The following is a 19091-nucleotide window of genomic DNA, read 5'->3' on the forward strand; positions in this document are numbered from 1 at the left end:
GTCAGTGGGAATTGCAGGCTTCGGAAACAGGAGTCTGATGACACGAAGGAAAGGTGGGTGTCTGCAGTGCCATGTCATGTCACACCCTGCAGTGTGTGAAGGACAGACCCCGGGTGACAGCGCATGGAGTGGACAATGGAGTCAGTGAGGACAGCGTGAGTTCACACCAGTGGTCCCAAGGATCCCAACAGCATCCTGACACTGGGTGTGCTTTACATCCAGGTATGGACACCGTGGCCATCCAGGAGGACCTGGGAAGATGGCCAAGAACAGCAATCAGAGTCCTGCTAAGGGGCTCAGTGAAGGAGAGGAAGGGCCTCACTGGGTCACTGGCACGGGATGAAGCTGCAGCAGATGATACAGGGCAAGATGTGTCCTCTGTGGGGTATCTTCTTACACAGCAGGTCACCTGCTGGATGCAGCAAGGTCATCACATGGGGACATAATCCTCAGGGGAATGTCTGCACACCTCAAAACTCAGGGCTCAGATGTTCTACATCTCTTGCTGAATTGGGACCTTTGGGTAGGAAGAGCTTTGTTCCTGTCCAGCTGCACCAGTAGGGGCATTTTGCTTTTCTCTGTTTGTCTTGAAAGAGACTGACGCCAGAAACCTGCCCACAAAGGTGCACTGCAGATGACCTGGAGGCTTCTCCCCAGATGAAAACATCAGGAAAGAGTGAGGCCTTGGGATTAGCTCCCCATGGCCCCCCTCCACCTGTCATCTGTGTGTGCAAACACTCTTGGGCTACACGGGGAGCCAAGTGCTGCCTTTGAGCAGCTCTGTCTGATTCTCTTAATTATGCCTCCTGCTGGTGCCAGCTCCAGATGAGCTGGCACCCTTGAGAGATCAAGAAAAAGAAGAATAAAGCACTGTTACAAATCTGCAGTGCCTGGGGAGGTGGTTGGCACAACACAGCTCAGCCATCACGGGGAGCCCCACGGCCCCCATCAGCCAGAGGCTGCTGCCAGCCAGGGCTCAGAGGGCACATGGGCTGCAGGAGAGCTCAGGAAACCTTGCAGACATGCTGGGATTTCAGCAGAGGGAAGAGAGATTTGTGTGCTCACTGGCCAGTAAATTTCAGACACAAAAAAGAAAGGAGAAATCCAGTGTTGTGGATGGAGAGAGGAAGGAGGGTAAAAGAGAACGTTCAAAAACGCAGCAAGGAACCTCCATGAGGAGGGAAGTTTGGGGGTGAGGCAGGAGTGTTATCTGAGACCTTGAGGCACCAAATTTACACAGAGAGAAGGTGACTACTCCCACCCCTGCCCTGAGGCAGGAAAGCAGAGTGCACAGCACTGGTCTTTCTGCCCAAAGAGATCTTGCTGTAGTGATACAGTACTGAATGCAGAGGCCAACACATCTTTGGAAATGAGTGGATACAGTGAGATAACACAAGTTATCAGCCTCACAGGCCCCTTCTTGGGTTTCTCACGTACATGTCTGGGATGTACCTTCATCCCAAGGGATGGCTTCCTTTTCATTCTGTGATTTGTCTTTCTCCGGTGCAAGACCGTCTCTGAGCTCACCTGAGACAGGAGCCACACCGTGGAAATGCAGCTAATTGAAAATATGCCCTTTCCCTGACAAGCAGAACAGGTGATGAGAAAGGTCCATCGAGGATGGGAATACTGGGAATCACCCTGTTGGGCAAGGTGGCTGAAGCACTGCAGTGGCAGGGGCAGGACTGGGGGTGGCTGTCAGAACAGGATGGGGTGCCCCTGATGCAATAGAACCTCATGTCAGCAATATTTAAATGCTTCTCAACACTTACTGCTTTGGGAAGTGGGCTGGAGCCAGCCACTCAAACACAAAGCCCTGCAAGTGCCTCCACATCAACACCAGCTGAGTAGAGAGAACCAAAAAAAAAATCACCCCAGGACAAAGACTTTGCAGCTTCTGTTGATCTACACTTGCAAAGAAACGATTCTGTTGAATCGTTGATAATGAAGTTGATAATGAAGTTGATAATCGTTGATAATGAAGTGCCTCATTATCAACAGCATCAGCACCGGGGACTGCCTGAGCTTTCAAACACTGTAACAGTATTTTGCAAGTATGGGGGATCCCAGGAAAACCCCAGAAAGGGCCACTCCCAGGGTGCAGTGGGATGTGCTCTTACACAGCACGTTCAGATTCAGCAAGGTCATCACAAGGGGTTATAATCCTCAGGGGAATGTGTCTGCACACCTCAAAACTCAGGCCTCAGATGTTCTACATCTCTTGCTGAACTGGGAGCTCTGAGTAGGCAGAGCTTCATTCCTGTCCAGCCTGACATAAATGGGGGCATTTTGCTTTTATTTAATGGTACATCAGTCACTTACCAGCAACAGAACAAGCCAGAGAGGCTGTTTCACAGCCATACATAGCTACTATTCCTGATATGTCCCCCTGGCAGAAAAGAACTTTGTCCCACCTCTGCTTGCTCCAGGCCATGCAGCAAAGCATGAGAAACCAGTCAGAATCTGAGAGAGCACCATGGTGTGCTGGATGGGGAGCCAGTGAGCCAGCAGTGGATTAAACAGTGGATTAAACAGCTGAGAAGAGCTGGATACTTAGATGAAGGGGTAGAGACAGTTTGGGGGCAGAGGTGGATGGGTGCAGACACTGTATGGGAACACAGGGATGCAGAGACAAGGTGCATGACTGCCATAGAATATCCTGAGCTGGAAGAGACGCACAAGGATCATTGAATTCTAACCCCTGGCCCTGCATGGGACAGCCTCAAGGATGAGATTGATCTGGTGGTAGATAGACAGGGCTAATTCTGCCATCCCATCATTTCAGCCCAGTGTAACTCCCCTGTTTACACTTGGGTTCTTGCCTCCTCCTGGCCTCAGCCATCTGCTGCTGAGCTGACTCACCCAAGATGATCACAGACCATCTCCTGAAGTGTCCAGGATGGTTCCACCCACCTCCAGAAGACTGGCCTGTAGCCTGGCATTCCTTGGCTGTTGCCAAGTCCCAGCATTAGGAGTCTGTGCAGGTGAGTATGGAGCTGGGTGCTCAGTGAGAAGAGCAGGTGCCATGTGAAAGCCCCAGAAGAAGCAGTTTTCCAGGACCTAGAGTGTGTGAAGGGTGGCTGCTGGAGTGCTCTCCCAGCATTCCCTCTGTGAGGTGTTAAACCACTTGAGCTTCTGGGCTGGAGGCCCCGGGAATCAAACCTCTCAGCTCAAAGTGGTGACTGCAGCACATCTCCAGAGCTCCCCAGCATGAGCATCATGCCCTTAGCAGGTCCTTCTTCCACTCAGGCCCTTTGACCTCTCCCAAATACTCTTCTTCAGGGGAAGACACCCAGGCAACTCCACTTCTGCTCCAGCATGAAGTGAGGGGTCACTGTTCTGATGGGACCACGGTAGTGGAGGTGTTCCAGGCTGCAGGAGCAAAATCACCTCCCTGCAGGGAACCAACCTGTACCAATGAGCCCTGGGCCCCACAAACCTGTTGTGGGCAGGCTGGTGGCACCCTGCAGCTGATGCCAGTGGCTGCTCCTACCTCAGAGCTCTTCAGCTCTCCTAGTGCCACTGACACAGCAGTACTGCCAACACCAACCCGTGAGCTTGGCTTAAGGAGGGGATCACAGGGTTTGTAAGATTAGTGATGGACATATGGAGTCAGGAGCTGCCCAGGATCCCATGTCAAGCTTTGTTTGGTGGCCATGAGAACTGCTGGTCTGCTTTTTGAACAAATCACAGTATGACTCCAGAAGCTGGGCTTTGCTAAAGTACCAAAATGCCCCCATGAGTGCTGATGATGCTCAAGTGTTCGTTTGTCACTGTCCTTTCATGGCCAGGAAGGAAAACACTGACAGTGGAGAAGGAGACATCCCAAAGCTGTGCCTCCACGGGGCAGAGATGGGCCAGAGCAGTTCTTACTTTGCCATAAGATCTCCTGGAGCTCAAACAGCACCAGCAGAGCAAGGCAGAGAGTTGCAACAACGTGGCTTGTACTACAAGGCTGGGAATGTTTAGTGACTGCTGGCTTTTCACACCAACTCCAGCTGCTTCCATGAATGGGGAATGTCTCATTTTAAAGACAGTTTTCTGGGCAGTCTGGAAACTGGGTCTGAGTGCACCTGTGGTAGAAGATGAACAGTACTAAGGGCAGGTGGAAATCTCCTGTTTTAAAGCCAGTGTTGTTACCTTCAGGCCTGGACTCAGAGTGTGTGTCACGGTCCCTGCTGGAATGCTGAACTAGACCATTCCAGGGGCACTGCTGTGGGGAACTGCCCCTTTACAGAGATACGTCAACCCCCCTTTCCTCCCCAGAGGAACTTCCCACTCTGGCAATGCACAGTAAAACACTGCAACACACACACACACACAAGACTGAAAAAAGGAAATAAAATTAAAAGTGATATGGAATATCATGGCAGCATCTTTAACAAGAAGGGCTGGCAGATTAAGTCACACATTCCCAGGTACACAGCAGTTTATGGAGGTTCCTTTACACCAGGAGCATTTCATGGGATGCATATCAGCTGCTAATGGCTTGCCAAGGGAAGAACATTGCACAATCACTTAGGAATCCACACAAACAAAAACCCTTACTGTTTTTAACACAGGAAAAAAAACCAAACAAGTCAAATGCCAGTTCTTCAAAGCAAAACACTAGAATGACTGCACTTACCACCTGGTAAAGGGTTAAAGAGCAGAAAGAGAGGTTCCAGGAGCAGAAGGAAATTTAAAAAAAAAAAAAAAAAAAAAAAGAGGAAAAGGAGAAGAAGAAATTAATGTTATACATGCAGAAAAATAAAGAGAAGATTTTTTCAAAGAAAAGCTCAGGCTTTTCCACACCTGGTCAAAAGGAAGTTATTTTTATTTCGCCTAGGTATCACGAGAACATTTCTTCTTACCAGGCCTCTTAGCCAGCTTGTCAATGAAAAATAGAAATGGTAAGGTTTTGGAGGTTTAGGTAGGTTTTTTTGCCTTTTCAATAATGTTTGTCTTCCCAGAGGCATATCTTGGATCTGGTTTTTTTCCTTAAAAAAAACTAGACTAAATAAGATTATTTTGGACTGAAGTCACATAGTTTGCCTTCTGCCACAATGAAAATGCTTTGGTGGAAATATTTCCTTGGCTCCAACCATTTTGGCTGAAGGATGAGTGCAGAGATGGGTTACTGGGAGCCATGTGGGTGGGAATGGACCCAGAGGCCAGGGTGACACTGGTCATAGCTCCCTGTTCCCAGAGGATGAGGCCATGGCAGCTGTAGGCAGCTTGGTGCAGGCCACATCTGGAAAGGATGTCACAGGGCACATCTGGACAGGATCCCCCTAAAAAACCAGCCACTCCCTTCACTGGCTGCTGTGCTGACACTGTCAGTGCCATGAGGGCAATATCTGTGTTGCAATTATGGGAAGGGTCTCCCAGGTGGGCCCTCAGGATGGCCCTGGCGAAGTTGGTGGCCTTTGCATCTTCGCCCTCATCGGTGAAGAGCACTCATGTAGTGCCCTCATCCCACCCCCCCAGAAAAAGGCTCCCCTTAAACATGATTATAAACCAGCATGAAACAAAGAGAGGTGAGTTATGGCCTTCTGTGCTCTCATTACAGGCTAATGAAGAGAAAATCAGGTCAAGCCTGTGCAGATGGACAGCAAAGGGTTACCAGCTGGAGGCAGAAGAGGAGCCTGATGATGACCCTGAAAATCCTGGATCTGTGGGGCAGAAAGGGGGTGTGCAGGTTCCACACGCTGAGGCTGCTGTAACAAACTCCAACCATGTCCCCTCCACCTTCTGGGGGGTCTGCAGCTCCAGGTCTGAGCTCTCAGAGGAGCAATGAAAGAAGGTACCTAATCAGCCTGAGAGCCGAGGAGCCCCTCTACCCCTGGAAAAGGAGCACAGCCCTTTGAGCCTCACAGCTGTTCTACACCTGGAGAGCAGGGAGGGGATCTGGGTCAGCAGTGCCTTCAACTTCAGCACTGAGCAGGGCACAGGGTCCACTCCCAGAGGTGTGGCTGGGAAATGGGTCTCCAGAGGTGCACAATGTCCCAGTGCTGTCCCCTTGGACAGGTCTAATCTCCTTCCTGCAGTTATTTTGCCTCCCACTCTCCTCTGCTCTACACATTCTGGTTGACATTTTAAGACCAAATCCAACCTGCTCCATCAGAAAGAACCTTTAAAAGGCAGTGAGAGATCTTCTCACAGCTTCTGCTCTTCTCCAGCCACTCTTTTGGGCACTGAGCTCTACTCACACTGCTTTTTGTCTCCAGAGGCCCCTCTGGTATGAAATTCTCCTGTTACATCTTGGGGAAAAGGAACAGATGAGATTTATTTCATGTTTGGGAAAGGAAATATGAAATCTAGACCTATGTGAAACAACTGACCCCCTTGCAGCAGTGTCTGGGACAAGGGGAGCCTCAGGTGCCTGCAGCACAAGAAGTTGCAGCACAACTGGTGCTGCTGTTCCCAGACCAACAGAGAATGGTGGGGAAGACCCCCGTGAGAGCTCCTGGGACAGGGCTGATGTGTGCAACAGGTCCTGGGGGGAAAGCTGCACTGCCTGTCCCTCTATAGGATAACTGCTGTCAGCAGGAGACAGGCCTTTGGCTTGAGTCTGGAGTGACATTTGTGTGTGGACTGTCCCCAGGTCTAGACCTGGCACCCAAAATTCCTCCTGAAGCAGGTCAAGTACTCTCTGCCAACCTATCTCAATTTTCCAGCAACACATTGAGCATGAGGGAAGAGACCCCTACACTGGGAAGGGATAAAGGATGGATACATCTCCAAGGACTACTTACATGGCCGTGCAGGTCTGTGTTTAGCAGCATCAGGGCACAGGTGAGGGTGTGAATCCCATCTGAAACACACAACAGTCACACAGCTATGGCTGATTACTCCCCTTCCCAGGCAGTTTTGGTGTTTGCTGTCTTGGCAGTCCACCTATTGCAGAACCAAGGCCAGTTGCTATGGCTGGGGACCTTAAAGAGTACCTGTTTCATTCGACTGTGTAAGACAGTTTAAAAAATTACAAAGTCAGCCTCTTCTCTCTCAAACTCTGCCTTTTCCTGAAACAATCACCAGGGAACTGTCTTTAAAGCAGTTTTGCCAATAGCTTTCTAAAGACCAGAATTTCTATTGTCTTACTCCATTTCCATGAACCAGATGATCTTTAAGGTCCCTTCAAACCCTTTCTATGATTCCACGGTTTCCATTTTGTCCTGATGTCACTGCAGATGGGGCAGAGACACCAGCAAACAGAGCTGGTTTGCCCCAGTTGATCATGGTGACCTCAGGGGTTTGTCCTGAGGTCTTTGGGCATCAGTCCCTGCCAGTCTCTAAGCTCTTGGGGCTGTATGGAACTGTGACAAGTCCTGAGCACTCCATGGTCAAGGCTAACCTCTTTTTAAGCACTTTTTAAGTCTCTGTGGGAGATTCTGGGCTGACATTAGGCTTTGCTATATAACTTTGGTCAGGTAAATCATGTCCCACATGGCCCCAAGGTGGAGCTGGTGTCCCAAAACCTGCCATTCTCTCGCTGTTCCTCGGCTCAGTTGCACTCACTTTTTCTCTCAGCTCACACAGCTGAGAGTCAAAACACAACCATGTAGTTCTTCCACGTCTGGGCTTCATCAGTACAGGAAAGGAATAACAAGACACAACTCTCTGGGAGAAAAACCAGGGTTGGCCCCTTCTCCCAGGCAACAAGCAACAAGACAAGAGGAAACAACCTCAAGCTGTGCCAGGAGAGGTCCAGGTTGGACATCAGGAAGAATTTCTTCAGTGAAAGGATGGTAAAACATCGGAAGGGACTGCCCAGGGAAGTGGTGGAGTCCCCATCCCTGGAGGTGTTCAGGCAAGGACTGGATGTGGCATTTAGGTCCCATGGCCCTGGTCTGTAGGGTTGGGAAGTGGATGCAACAGAACCAGGGATCACTTCCAGAGGGAAGTGTTGGAGAGGAGTCAGAACTTGGCATGTGGGGTATTTCAGCTGGGGACTGCTGCTGAAAATTCAACCTGCAGTTTAATGTCTCCAGGTGCAGGACCCTTCCCAGGGAAGTTCATCTTTGGATCAGTGGGGGAAAACATCACACAAATACAGGAAAATGAAACAAGGAGAGGGGGTGGAGGGGGAATAACTGGCAGCTGAGAGCAGGGCAGCAGCGTGATTCCACCCATGGGGGGCATTTCCAAATGCCTGTTAGCAGGTGTGTAGAGGCACTTATGTAAGTGCAAACATGGGCATGCTCGTGTCTGGGTGTCTGTTTGTGTGTGCACACGTGTACCAGGAATGACCTTTCCCACGGAATCATAGAATTAAAAGACCTCTAAGATCATCCAGTCCAACTGTTGACTCAGCACCACTGTGTTCATCACTGAACCATATCTCCAAGTGCCACACCTTCTGATCACTTCCAGGGATGGTGACAGTGTAGAATTGTTAAGGTTGGAAAAGACCTTTAAGGTCATCGAGTCCAACTGCTAACCTAAAAATGTCAGAAGAAACTATACCCACTTAAAAAATAATGTGGAGAGGCTGAAAGTAGCTCTGAAAATCTGCAGCTACAGCAAGCCCAGAATTCTACCCAGCTGTGTTGTTTTCTGTTACAGCTGGAGATGTGGGGAACACAAATCCTGTGTGGGGCAGACCAGCAGCTTTCCTCAATCTGCATGGAAAAGTCTCCTTCCCCTCAATGTCTGTACCCAGCACCCCCAGTCCCTCCCAGGGCAGGGATAACAGTCAGGGCAGGATCCCAGGGGCAGGGGTTTGTACCTTCAGACGTGCTCTCCTCTGGGTTGCACTGGCAGTACCGCCGGGAGAAATGGATCAGCACCCGCTCCCGCTCCTGTGTCTCTCCCATCAGTGGGAATGCCTTCAAGAACGTCCTGCAGGAACAAAGGGATACTTAGAGACCTCGTGGATCAGTCTGCTGGGCAGTGTCCATGTTAAGGAGTGAGATGGGAAGGGGGTCCTTTATCCTCCCCCGAGCCTGTGCACCCCAGGCCCTGCAGGTGGGATGCAAGGGGGTCACTGGAGCCAGTGCTGAGCCGTGCAGGGAAACGCTGCCAGTTGAGCTCTGACCCACCCCGGCTCCATGGCACCAGGATGGGGTTGACCATCCCAAGGGAAGAAGTCGCTCCCACTTGCCCTGATTTTTTACGGGATGGGATTCCTGGGAAAGCTGCTCTCCATCATGGGGGAACAGGTTGGGGACCCTCCCCTTGAAGTACACTTTTGGCAGCAGCACCTTGTGCCAAACATGCCAAAGCAAAGATTCAATGACAGCCTGGAGCTCCCCCCTGTCCCTGCTCCTATGACATGGGAGGCCCCCACGGTGCTGGGAAGCCTGGAGGAATCCCCACTGCCCTGCTCCATCCATCCCAGAGCCCAGCTCACCTGAGTGCTTTGTCAAGGGTCAGGCCAGTGAAGTCAAAGAAGCTGAGATACTCCTCTGCCACCAACTTGCTAAATTCATTGCTGTAATTAAAGAGGGAGTAGTCAACCCTTTCATCAGGGAAGAAGACACTGCCCACAAGAGGAAAAGCAGACTGCTGCCTCGTGGCCAGCCCAATCACAGCAAGACATTACAGATGTGATTCCAGACCCAGGGGGACTTTCTCTGGGCTTAAAAAGGACAGTAACATTCCTGCAGGCAGCCCCAGACACCTGAGAATGAGAGACACTTCCCCTGCTGCACCCCTCTTGTGCTGCTGGCCAGGCAGAGCCTCCTCCCAAAGCATCCATGAGGAGGAGGAGGCCATAAGGATGTCCTGTGCTCATCCAACACCTACTCCTCTCCCATTGCTGGACGTGTCTCCTCCTCCCACTGCAATATTCCTGCTCTCCACTCCACGTAGGCTCCCATCCCACCCTCTCACCACAGCACCTTGCTCCCATGGCAGATGGATGCTGCTGGAAACTGGAGCAGGAGGGCTCAGCCAAGCTTCTGGCCCTGCTCATCCCTGGATGCTTCTCCAGAAACCACTGCCCTGCCACATTTTTGAAGGATACTTGGAGATGTGCTGTCTTTAGAGCCAGAATGGGGCCTGTTGAGCTCCTCTATTTGCACAGCTCCATGGAAGTGCAAGAGTAATCAATAAAAGTGGGCAAGAAATCAGACATGATCTCAATATGCTCAGCCTTTGCCATGTACAATTCCTTTTCCTTCTCCCCACGAAATGAAAAGTGTTTTGCTAAGGATTCCACATCCAAATTCATGCCAAGATGCGTTAAAGCAGAATTCATTGCTTTTCCTACAGCATTACCTCATCTCTGCTGTGAGGTGGATGCTGCAAAGCCTCTGGCGTGGATGCACAACACACAGCAGGGTCGGGCAGAGCAGCAGGACAGCTCCAGGGGAGAGTCCCAGGCTGAGTTTTGAGAGGCAGGAGACAAATATTGATGCTGGAGTTTGTGCAGGAGACTGTTTCAAAGCTGCATGAAGCCCCAAGGTCTCCCACTCATAAAACAATCCTATCATTTTGGGATCACTAGCTGTGGGAAAGACCTCATGGACCCACAGCCAAAGCATTTGTCTTAAGCAGTGTCACAGCCCCTGGTGTGCAGATTCCTGCCAGCTTCCCAGGGGGACTTCTCCACTTGTCCTGGAACTTCACAGCAGAAGGTGACCATGTGTTTGTGAAAGGAGATGTCACCACACCTTCACCCCTGTGGCAAAGGATGAGCAGAACTGAGCAAGCCTCAGACCTCCCCTGGGATTCTCTCAGCTCTGAGCCTGCAGAAGACCTCATGCATTGGTTGTGCCAGTGCTGGGAACCAGTCAGTGCTCTCCCTGCCCCCAGTCACCCCCTCACACGGGCTGTTTTAGTCTCTCAGGAGTAAAGGACTTTCCCCTTCTACTCTGCCCTCGTGAGACCACAGCTGGAGTATTGTGTCCAGGTGTGGGGTCCTCAGCACAAGATAGATATGGATCTGTTTGAGCAGGTCCAGAGGAGACCACAAAGATGCTCTGAGGGGTGGAGCCCCTCTGCCACAGAGACAGGCTGGGAGAGCTGGGGAAGAGAAGGCTCCAGGGAGACCTGAGAGCCCCTTCCAGTGTCTAACGGGGCTCCAAGAGAGCTGGAGAGAGACTTTGGACAAGGGCATGGAGTGACAGGACAAGGGGGAATGGCTTCCCACTGCCAGAGAGTGGATTTAGATTAGATATTGGGAAGAAATTCATTACTATGAGGGTGGTGAGGCCTGGCACAGGTCGCCCAGAGAAGCTGTGGCTGCCCCATCCCTGGAAATGTCCAAGGCTGGATGGTGCTTGGAGCAGCCTGGTCTGGTGGAAGGTGTCCCTGCCCATGGCAGGGGGCTGGAACTGGATGAGCTTTAAGGTCCCTTCTAACCCAAGCCTCTCTATGATTCTTTCCATGATTCTATGAGTCCTTCTGTTTGGGCATCCATTTACCAGGTGTCCTGGGAACGTGCTTGGGCACCCTGTGCCCTGGGCACAGACAAACAGCTGCCATGTCCTGCAGCACTGCAGCCACCAGGGGAGAGCAGTGTCTGACTCCCACACTTACTCTCAAGTTGAGCTTGAAGGAATGGCCTTGCCCGAGGCTCCCTAAAGCAACAAGACTTGGCATGTCTATACCCAGCACAGATTTTGGGTGGGTTGAACTGCTTTTGAGATGTTTCCATGGCCTACACATGGAGCTACACCTTAATTTACATTTCTAACTAGACCAGGCAGGATGAAGGTGGGTGGGAACTCCCCTTCACCCCATGCTCCCATCGAGGCAGCACAGGCTCAGCTCAGTCAGTGGGTCCTGCTGAAGGCCAGGAGTCCGTGGGGAATTTGTGAATCCCAGGACAAGTGGTCTGAGCCAGCTGCTGTGGTGCCAGCAGTCCCCAGCCTGGGTGCCCATCACACCTTCCTGTGTGCCCCCCTTGGTCCCTCTCTGCCTGGAGAAGCTGCAGGCAGGGGCTGCTGGCTCTGCTGAGGGAACTGGACAGTATCACAGGTCACCTGAAAGCACCCAGCCCCCAGGAAGCCACAAACTCCTATGTCTAGCCAGGGGGTCGGTGACATTGTTGGGACTCTTCTCCCTGAGCTCCAGAGCCAGTTAACATGTCCCGGGCCAGGGGATGCCAACACTGGTCAGGGCAAGACCATGGCCCACACTAAGGTGGGCTTAGGTGTGTTTGTTCTGGTCTCCTCATTCAGGAATTGTCCTCCTCTCTCTCTGTGCCAGTCCCAGCCCTCCCTGCAGGAATGGGTGACACTTCCATCACGCAGCTCAGACACCACAGAGACATTCCCACAGGAAGGCATTTCCCATGGGGACATTCCTACCATCCTTTGGATGGTGGCCTTTCAAGGCATTTCCTATGTGGACATTCCTGCCATCCTCTGGCTGGTGGCCCTGCCATCCAACTGAGGTGAAAGGTAAGAGGAGCTCTGTAGACCTTCATCAAGCCTTTTCTGCTTTGTTTGACAATGATGAATGGTTTTGGCTTTGGTTTATTTTACTTCTGGCGTTTTGTTTTGTTGTTTTCTTTTTTGTTTTGTTTTGTTGCTTTTGAGAAAATTGCCAATGACCACAAAGTAAAATAGGGCGTAAAACAAGCTAAATAGCTTCAAAATGAGATTTCACTTTTTACTCAGCCCTCCTACACAGAGCTGACCTCAAAGCATCACTTAAGCTTACCCTGCTCCCACCACCATAGGTTTGTCTTACATTGTCTTAAGTGAGAAAGACCAACTTAACACACACCTATCTTCATCCTTCTCTCCCTTTCCTGCTCCATAACAAGAGCCTGCAGCTCTGTTCAGGCCTTATGCCAGGAAATGGTTCAGATGTCAAAACCCAGCTGATCAAAACGAAACTTTTATTTCAAAAGCTGTGTGAATTCCCAAATGTGGGTCACCCAACACCCTCCCAAGGTGTGAGGGTTGCAGGGGTGAGTGGGGACTGCAGGAACTAGCAAAGGAATAGACTCAGAGAACCATTGCTTGGAACTTACTCCCCCTCAGTGAGCTGTCATGGCAAATTTGAAAGAAAGGAGAAGGATGTCAGACCTGAGGCAGCAGCAACCAGCAATGCACCTGCTACAAGAACCACAGCAAAAGAGAAGGATGAGGATGCTGCCAGGTGATACAAAGGGCCTCTCTGGGAGACCATTCCTGAGCTCCTTCCATCCCAGAACTAAGCTGGGAGTCACAGACCATCCTTGGTACTGAAAGGTTGGGTATTCACTGAGGTACAAGGTGTGTTCTGCTGATCTGGGCAGGGGGGAGATATTTCAAGGACAAAAAAAAAGAAAAATCCCAGCAACATGGGTTATATCTGATCCAGGCAAAGGATGATGGGGATTGGTGCCTTCACACCCACTGGCATCCTAAAATAATCTGTTACTGCCACACTCATTACTGTTACTCTGTCTCTTAAAAATCTCTGCAACTCTCCCACTTTTGAATATTTGAATAAACACTTTTTATTTCCCTTCTGCTCTACCCAGGCAAATCTACCAGCTGAAGTGCCAGGACCTCTGGTGTTGCTCTCCTGCCATCTTACAGACTGGGTTGGGAGGCTCTGCAGCAGGAAGGTTTTGGGGTGCAGGCATGAAAAACCTGGGGACTGGCAGGGATCCCTGTGACAATCCAGGTCTGGATGCTAAAACCTTCATCCTGGGGATTTGCTGTAGTCTTGCTGGGCCCTTACCAAATACAGGAAGCTCTCGGTTCTGATGGGCAGCAGCTTGTGGCAGCTAATGCCCAACATCTCAGGCACCTTGTAGGATTCATATTTTAAGGGCGCTAGGCCAGTTTCAACTGGAAGGATCTCCAATAGCCCCATCCAGCAACCAGGTTTGCCCCTTCCAGTGCTCCCCAGACCCTCCCCACCACTGTGCTCCAGGCTGCCACCTCCACCACCCTCTCCCACGGCGGCCCTGCTCACTTTTTCCCGAGCTGCCGTGCCACGTCGCAGCGCTTGAAGCCCTCCAGGTTGTAGAGGCGCTTGGCCAACCTCTTGGCAGCCTCGCTGTCCGCCCTGCAGCCGTTGGCCAAGGTGTCCGTGCTGCCCTGGTCCAGCTGCTCCGTGCTGCCCATGTCGGAGTCGGAGTCTGACAGGGTGTCCTTCAGGCTGGCATCGCTGGACGGGAACAAGGGAAGCTCAAGGAGTAGCCGTGTGACCCCGTGGAACCCACCCAAAACCGCCACGTTTCCATTTCTTCTCGTCCTCACCAAAACGTATGAAAAAACCCATGTGTTTATGAGGTGAGCTGTAAGGGCAGAAGACCCTTCTGGAAGGTTTATGACGAGGAAATCAGGGCTCATTTTGCTTAGGAAGACTTTCCTAATGGCCTGGAAGAGCCATTTTTCCCAGAGCCTGTTTTAGATGTTTTCTTCTCCTGCATTCCAGAGAAACTCTCCCTGGTATGAGAAAAAGATAAGTACTTGCAGATATGTTATGTTTAAGGGCTCCCACACTGGGGGGATCCAGGGATGACAAAAGCCCTGAGAAGAGCAGGGGGTGTGTCTTTCCCCAGGCCCAGTGTTTGAAACACTGTTGAGGTTAATGTTCTTTAAGTCCAGTGTTTTCCACTTTGGAAATAAATTTTCCTACAATCCTTCCTCTGCCTGGCATTTTGGGGGTACATATGCATTACCTTTCTTCACAGGACATTGGACAAGCCTAATGAAATGGCACGATTTAATTTCAAATTAAAGGCTGCAGAGAGTAACTTCTCCCTGAGTAATGAGGATGTATCAAAGTAAGCAGCCCCAACACCTTTTGAAGCTTCCTCTCTCTCCACTTGTGTGGAAAGGGATGCCAAGCTCTTTCCAAGCTGTGGACATTCAGGAAATTTTAGGGATAGATAATATGCTTTTCAGTTCAGCTTATTTGCTGGGGATGAGAAACTGCACTTGTACAAATGGTGTCAACGGGACTGGCACCAAACCTGCTGTTACAGGTGGGCTGCTCCTCTCCCAGCTGCCTGCTGGCCTCATGGCCAACTGTTGCCATGGACAACACTCCAGGCAGCCCTGCTGGCACCATGTAGGTGGGGATACAGCCCTTTATTTTCCTGTCCAAGGCCAGTTATAGAACCTATTGATTCATTTTTGAACAGTGTGACTCAGTGAAGGCCTGGGAGCTGGACATAGAACCTTGGACATGACCTGGTTGCTCTCCCTCATGCAGGGGAGTGTCCTACAGATGAGCTGCTGCCTCCCAGGGGTGATGGATTGGGTCTGAGCTGGGGCAGAGGATGAAGTCTCTGTTGTTCTCCTCACTGTCTGCAGAAGAACCTTTAAGGAGGCTTTTACAGGGGTATCTAGTCCTAAAAAAAGCCCTGAGGTTTCCCTGCACTTCAGAGCACACTTGGGAGTGCACCTGACTGCCCTCAACCTGCCAAGGTGTCAGGCAGATGAGTCAGGAGTCTGCCCAGAGGAGCCTCAGCTTCACCTGCTGTAAGGACAGATGAGGTTTGTGAGCAGCCAGAGGGATGGTGATGCCCTCCAGAGCCAACACGACCACCAAGTGCAGAGCTTTGGCTTTTCCTGGGATCACAGGACTTCTTGGGATCCTGCAGCTCACCTGTGGTTTGGGGTCCTGGCTTTGAGCACAGGGAGGACTCAGACACAGCCCTGCTGGACTAACTGGATGAGACCTTGGTCCCCAGTGCAGTCCTAACCCACAGGCAGCAAAGCTCTTCCTGGTGGTGTTTCTCTCTGCCACAACAACACCAGAGAGGAAGCACAAGGGATAAAGGAGCAGTTCCATCTCTAACATGTCCACTGAGCCTTGCTCCTGGACTGGGATCCCATAAGACAAGGAGCCACTGCCCAAGAAATTCCCTGTCTTACCTGATGGAGTTAATGATCTTGGTGGCATCTTCCTCCGACCCCTCCACATGGAACCCGTTTGGGATACTCTTCAAGGACAATCGGCTCAGCACATTCTCTGACCTGCTGCTGGTAATAGAGTGCCTTAGAGGGCTCCCAAAATCCCCCTCTGCTGGCTTTGCTGCTCCCTGCTCTTGCTTGTCAGCAGCCATGTGGTGAAGGGCTTCTCTCTGCTGGGCTGCCAGTTTCTGCTCCAAGAGCTCGGGGCTCTCCTTGGCCCTTTGCTGGATCAGGGGGGTGAGTGGGGCCTCAAAGCTGACACAGCTGTCGGTCTCGTCTGTGAGGGACAGGACATCCAGAGAGTCCAGGCTGCTGTAGTATGTCCCTTTCATAAGGTCAGACTCAACAATCTTCTCAAAGGTCGAGCTGAAGCCATCCCTGATGTCTTTGAATTGAAAATGCTCCCTGTCATCATCGCTGCAGCTCAGCTTGGCATCTCCAGAAGCAAACCTGGACCAAAAGGGGGAAACACAAAAATACTGTCAAGGTAACTCTTGCCCTGTTCCACTTGGAGCTGGGAGGCAGGAGAAGAGGCAGAAATGGACACTGTAATTACAGGCCCTTGGGACCTTTCTGTGGTTTAACCTGTTTGGTTCCTGATTTTATTACAAGTTTCTACAGCTGAAAAAAGCAGAGTTTTGTGATGAGCAATCCCAGAGGCCCAATCGACCCTTAATTTGCTCATGTCCCAGTAAAAAGTCAGACCTCTGAACTGGAGACGTTTGCACATGACACCTGCTACTGGATCCAATGCCAGAATGGATTTAATCTTCCTTTAAGTGTTCCAATTACAGCTACTTCAAAAGCATGAAAATCCTGAAGGCTGAGGATATTTCATCTAAGTTTGGATGTCAGTAGCAAATGTCTTTGATCCCTTTTACAGGGGAGGAAAACCAGAAGCTTTTAGGGAACAATCAACGTGCTGTAAGTTCAGCCTCTTCCCGTGGATGAGGCACCCTGGAAGTGCAAGGCTGCCTCCAAACAGTGCTGTCTCCACTGAGAGGGACACAAAAGGTGACAAACATCCAAGCAGGGGAGGCTCCATCCTGTTTTACAGATGGTCTGGGGGATTCAGGCACAGCATTACAGGCTGTGAGATGCAAGAACCTACAAACACAGCTTCCAGGATTGCTGGAGGACTGTCAGCAATCCCGAATCTGCTTAGCTTTGGGTGCAGAGGCACACATTCCAGTGCACATCTCAAACAAACCCACACTGGGAGAATTAATCTGAGTCAAATCCAGCAATAGTCTCTGACTGAGAGACCTGGAGAGCTCATGAAACAGAGCAGGACCTGCCTGAGATACCCCAGGGTCTCAGGTGAAACCCTCCTCCCCACTTCCAGCAGCCACTGCTGCCATTTGCTCTGTCACAATCCCACATTTCATGGGTGACACAGGTAAAAGCTACAGGAACATTTCCTCCACCTGTCACAGAGTTCACTTTCCTCACAGCAGCACATACAGTGCTGTGGTTTGGATTTGGAACCAGAACAGCTTTTTATCTACTGCTGAACGTGCCTGCAGGACAGGAGGGAATCTGCCAACAGGCATCTCTTCACCCCAAGAATCCACAACAACGAAAAACAGTCATAGCATGGCAGGGACAATGGACAACTAACAGAAAATGACAGTGTAAGGAGGGAAGACTGCCAGCCATAGGTGCACATAGCCCTGTTGTGGCAGTGAGGAGAGGGCACAAAGCTACCAGGCTTCTTGTTCCCCATCTCTGCAAGAAAAGTGCTCATGGAAAAGAATTTGAGCAAAGGTAGATTTTCCTGTTTCTAACGTGCCAGGGTGAGAGCCACTGAAAAGCAGAGGCCAACTCTGCTCTCGGGTTTCTTATTTCTCAGTGTGCCAAGAGGCTGAGGAACCCACACAGGTCAGGGCCCATGAAATGGCTGTGCCATGCCACCTTCCCTTCTTTGAGATGCTGCAGGCCGGTCAGATGCAGCAGGAAAAGGGTATCCCAGCACAGTAGGGAGCAGGACAGACCCACCTGAAGGGCTGTGCAAGGAGGGCAACAACAATGTGTGGCTTACACCAGTCATGAGACCTGACAGGCCCCAAACCCCAAGTTTTTGACCCTTTAAAGTCCCCTCTTATGTCTCAGCCATCAGAGATGCCGTTTTCAAGCCCAGCTCTGCAGCCACATGGGTAAAAACTTACATGAATCCAGAGACTCACGTAATCCCTTGACTACAAGAGCTCAAGGCTTTAGAAAACTGTCACCTGGTTCATCAGAGCTGGCCATGCCTCAAAACAGCAGAAATGAGACAGAGGGCAGCAGCTCCAGCCCAAAGAGCCCTCATCCCAGGGCAGCTTGTCTTCACAAACTCATCCTTCCCTGAAGGCTGAACTGCAGTGCCTGGCCATGACAATGTGGACTGGAAAGATCTCCTTCCACAAAGCAGGAGGAACCTTAAAACCTTCATCTCCTTGTGACAGGAAGGACTTTACAGCCTAAATTACAGCCAGGGATGGGAGTTCTGGACCTGCCTGGCAGTCTATCCAGTTGCCAAACTTCTTGCAACAGCCTCCATCCCCAGTGAACCTCCACGGTCCCTCCCCTCCAGAGGGTCTGTGTCCTCCATACACCAAGGAAGAACCCTTGGGCTTTGTGGTTTCTGCAGGTGCTCCAAGACAGCCATGACACACACCACCCCTTGGCCTGCATTGCTTCCCTCCAATCACCAGTGGAATGGCTTTGTGTGAGAGCACCTGTGCAGGAGGGCCCATCCCCATGAGGTTGGGGGAACAGCAGGCGTTTCCAGGGTGCTGTGCACAGCAGCTGTTCCTGTGGGTGTTCTCCTGGGTGCTCCTGGCTATCACACCCACCAACAGCCAGCAAGCCCTGCACCTCCTGGTTATTACTTAGCAGGTCCCACTGCCATAATCCCAAGCCAGAGAGGTCCCACCCTCTCACCACACTGAACAGAATCATTTCCATTGACTGTTCAACCACAGACCTGGCACATCCCAGACCTTTTTATCCCTTGAGCCCAAACTCACAGTAGGCAGCAAAGGGAGAAAGTCTGCATCCCTACAAATGTCCCAGCAAAGGCTGTGGAGATCAGCACAGGAGCACTGGTCCTGGATTGGTCATACAGCCATAGAATGGTTTGGATTAGAAGGCACTGTAAAGCTCATCTCATTCCACCCCCTGCCATGGGCAGGGACACCTTCCAGTATCCAGTTGCTCCAAGCCCCATCCAACCTGGCCTTGGACACTTCAAGGGATCCAGGGGCAGCCACAGCTTCTCCGGGCAACCTGTGCCAGGGCCTCCCCACCCTC

At 51.1% G+C, this 19091-nt stretch overlaps 1 protein-coding gene across 2 annotated transcripts in view; it reads right to left on the reverse strand.

The window, feature by feature from the left end:
- PSD2 (pleckstrin and Sec7 domain containing 2) overlaps positions 1-19091 on the reverse strand; it is a 67410-nt gene that overhangs the window by 20810 nt on the left and 27509 nt on the right. Inside the window, exons 3-7 of one of the 2 annotated variants that reach the window (XM_027643131.1) lie at positions 15759-16247; positions 13846-14040; positions 9335-9415; positions 8711-8823; positions 6736-6796 (exon numbers count right to left, since the gene is read on the reverse strand). In XM_027643131.1, the coding sequence (XP_027498932.1) occupies positions 6736-6796; positions 8711-8823; positions 9335-9415; positions 13846-14040; positions 15759-16247 (939 nt within the window). The remainder of the gene's footprint in view (positions 1-6735; positions 6797-8710; positions 8824-9334; positions 9416-13845; positions 14041-15758; positions 16248-19091) is intronic. The other variant, XM_027643132.1, reaches the window with a different exon arrangement.

Source organism: Corapipo altera, unplaced genomic scaffold (genome assembly GCF_003945725.1).
Source record: "Corapipo altera isolate COAL_440 unplaced genomic scaffold, ASM394572v1 75, whole genome shotgun sequence".
NCBI lineage: Eukaryota > Metazoa > Chordata > Aves > Passeriformes > Pipridae > Corapipo > Corapipo altera.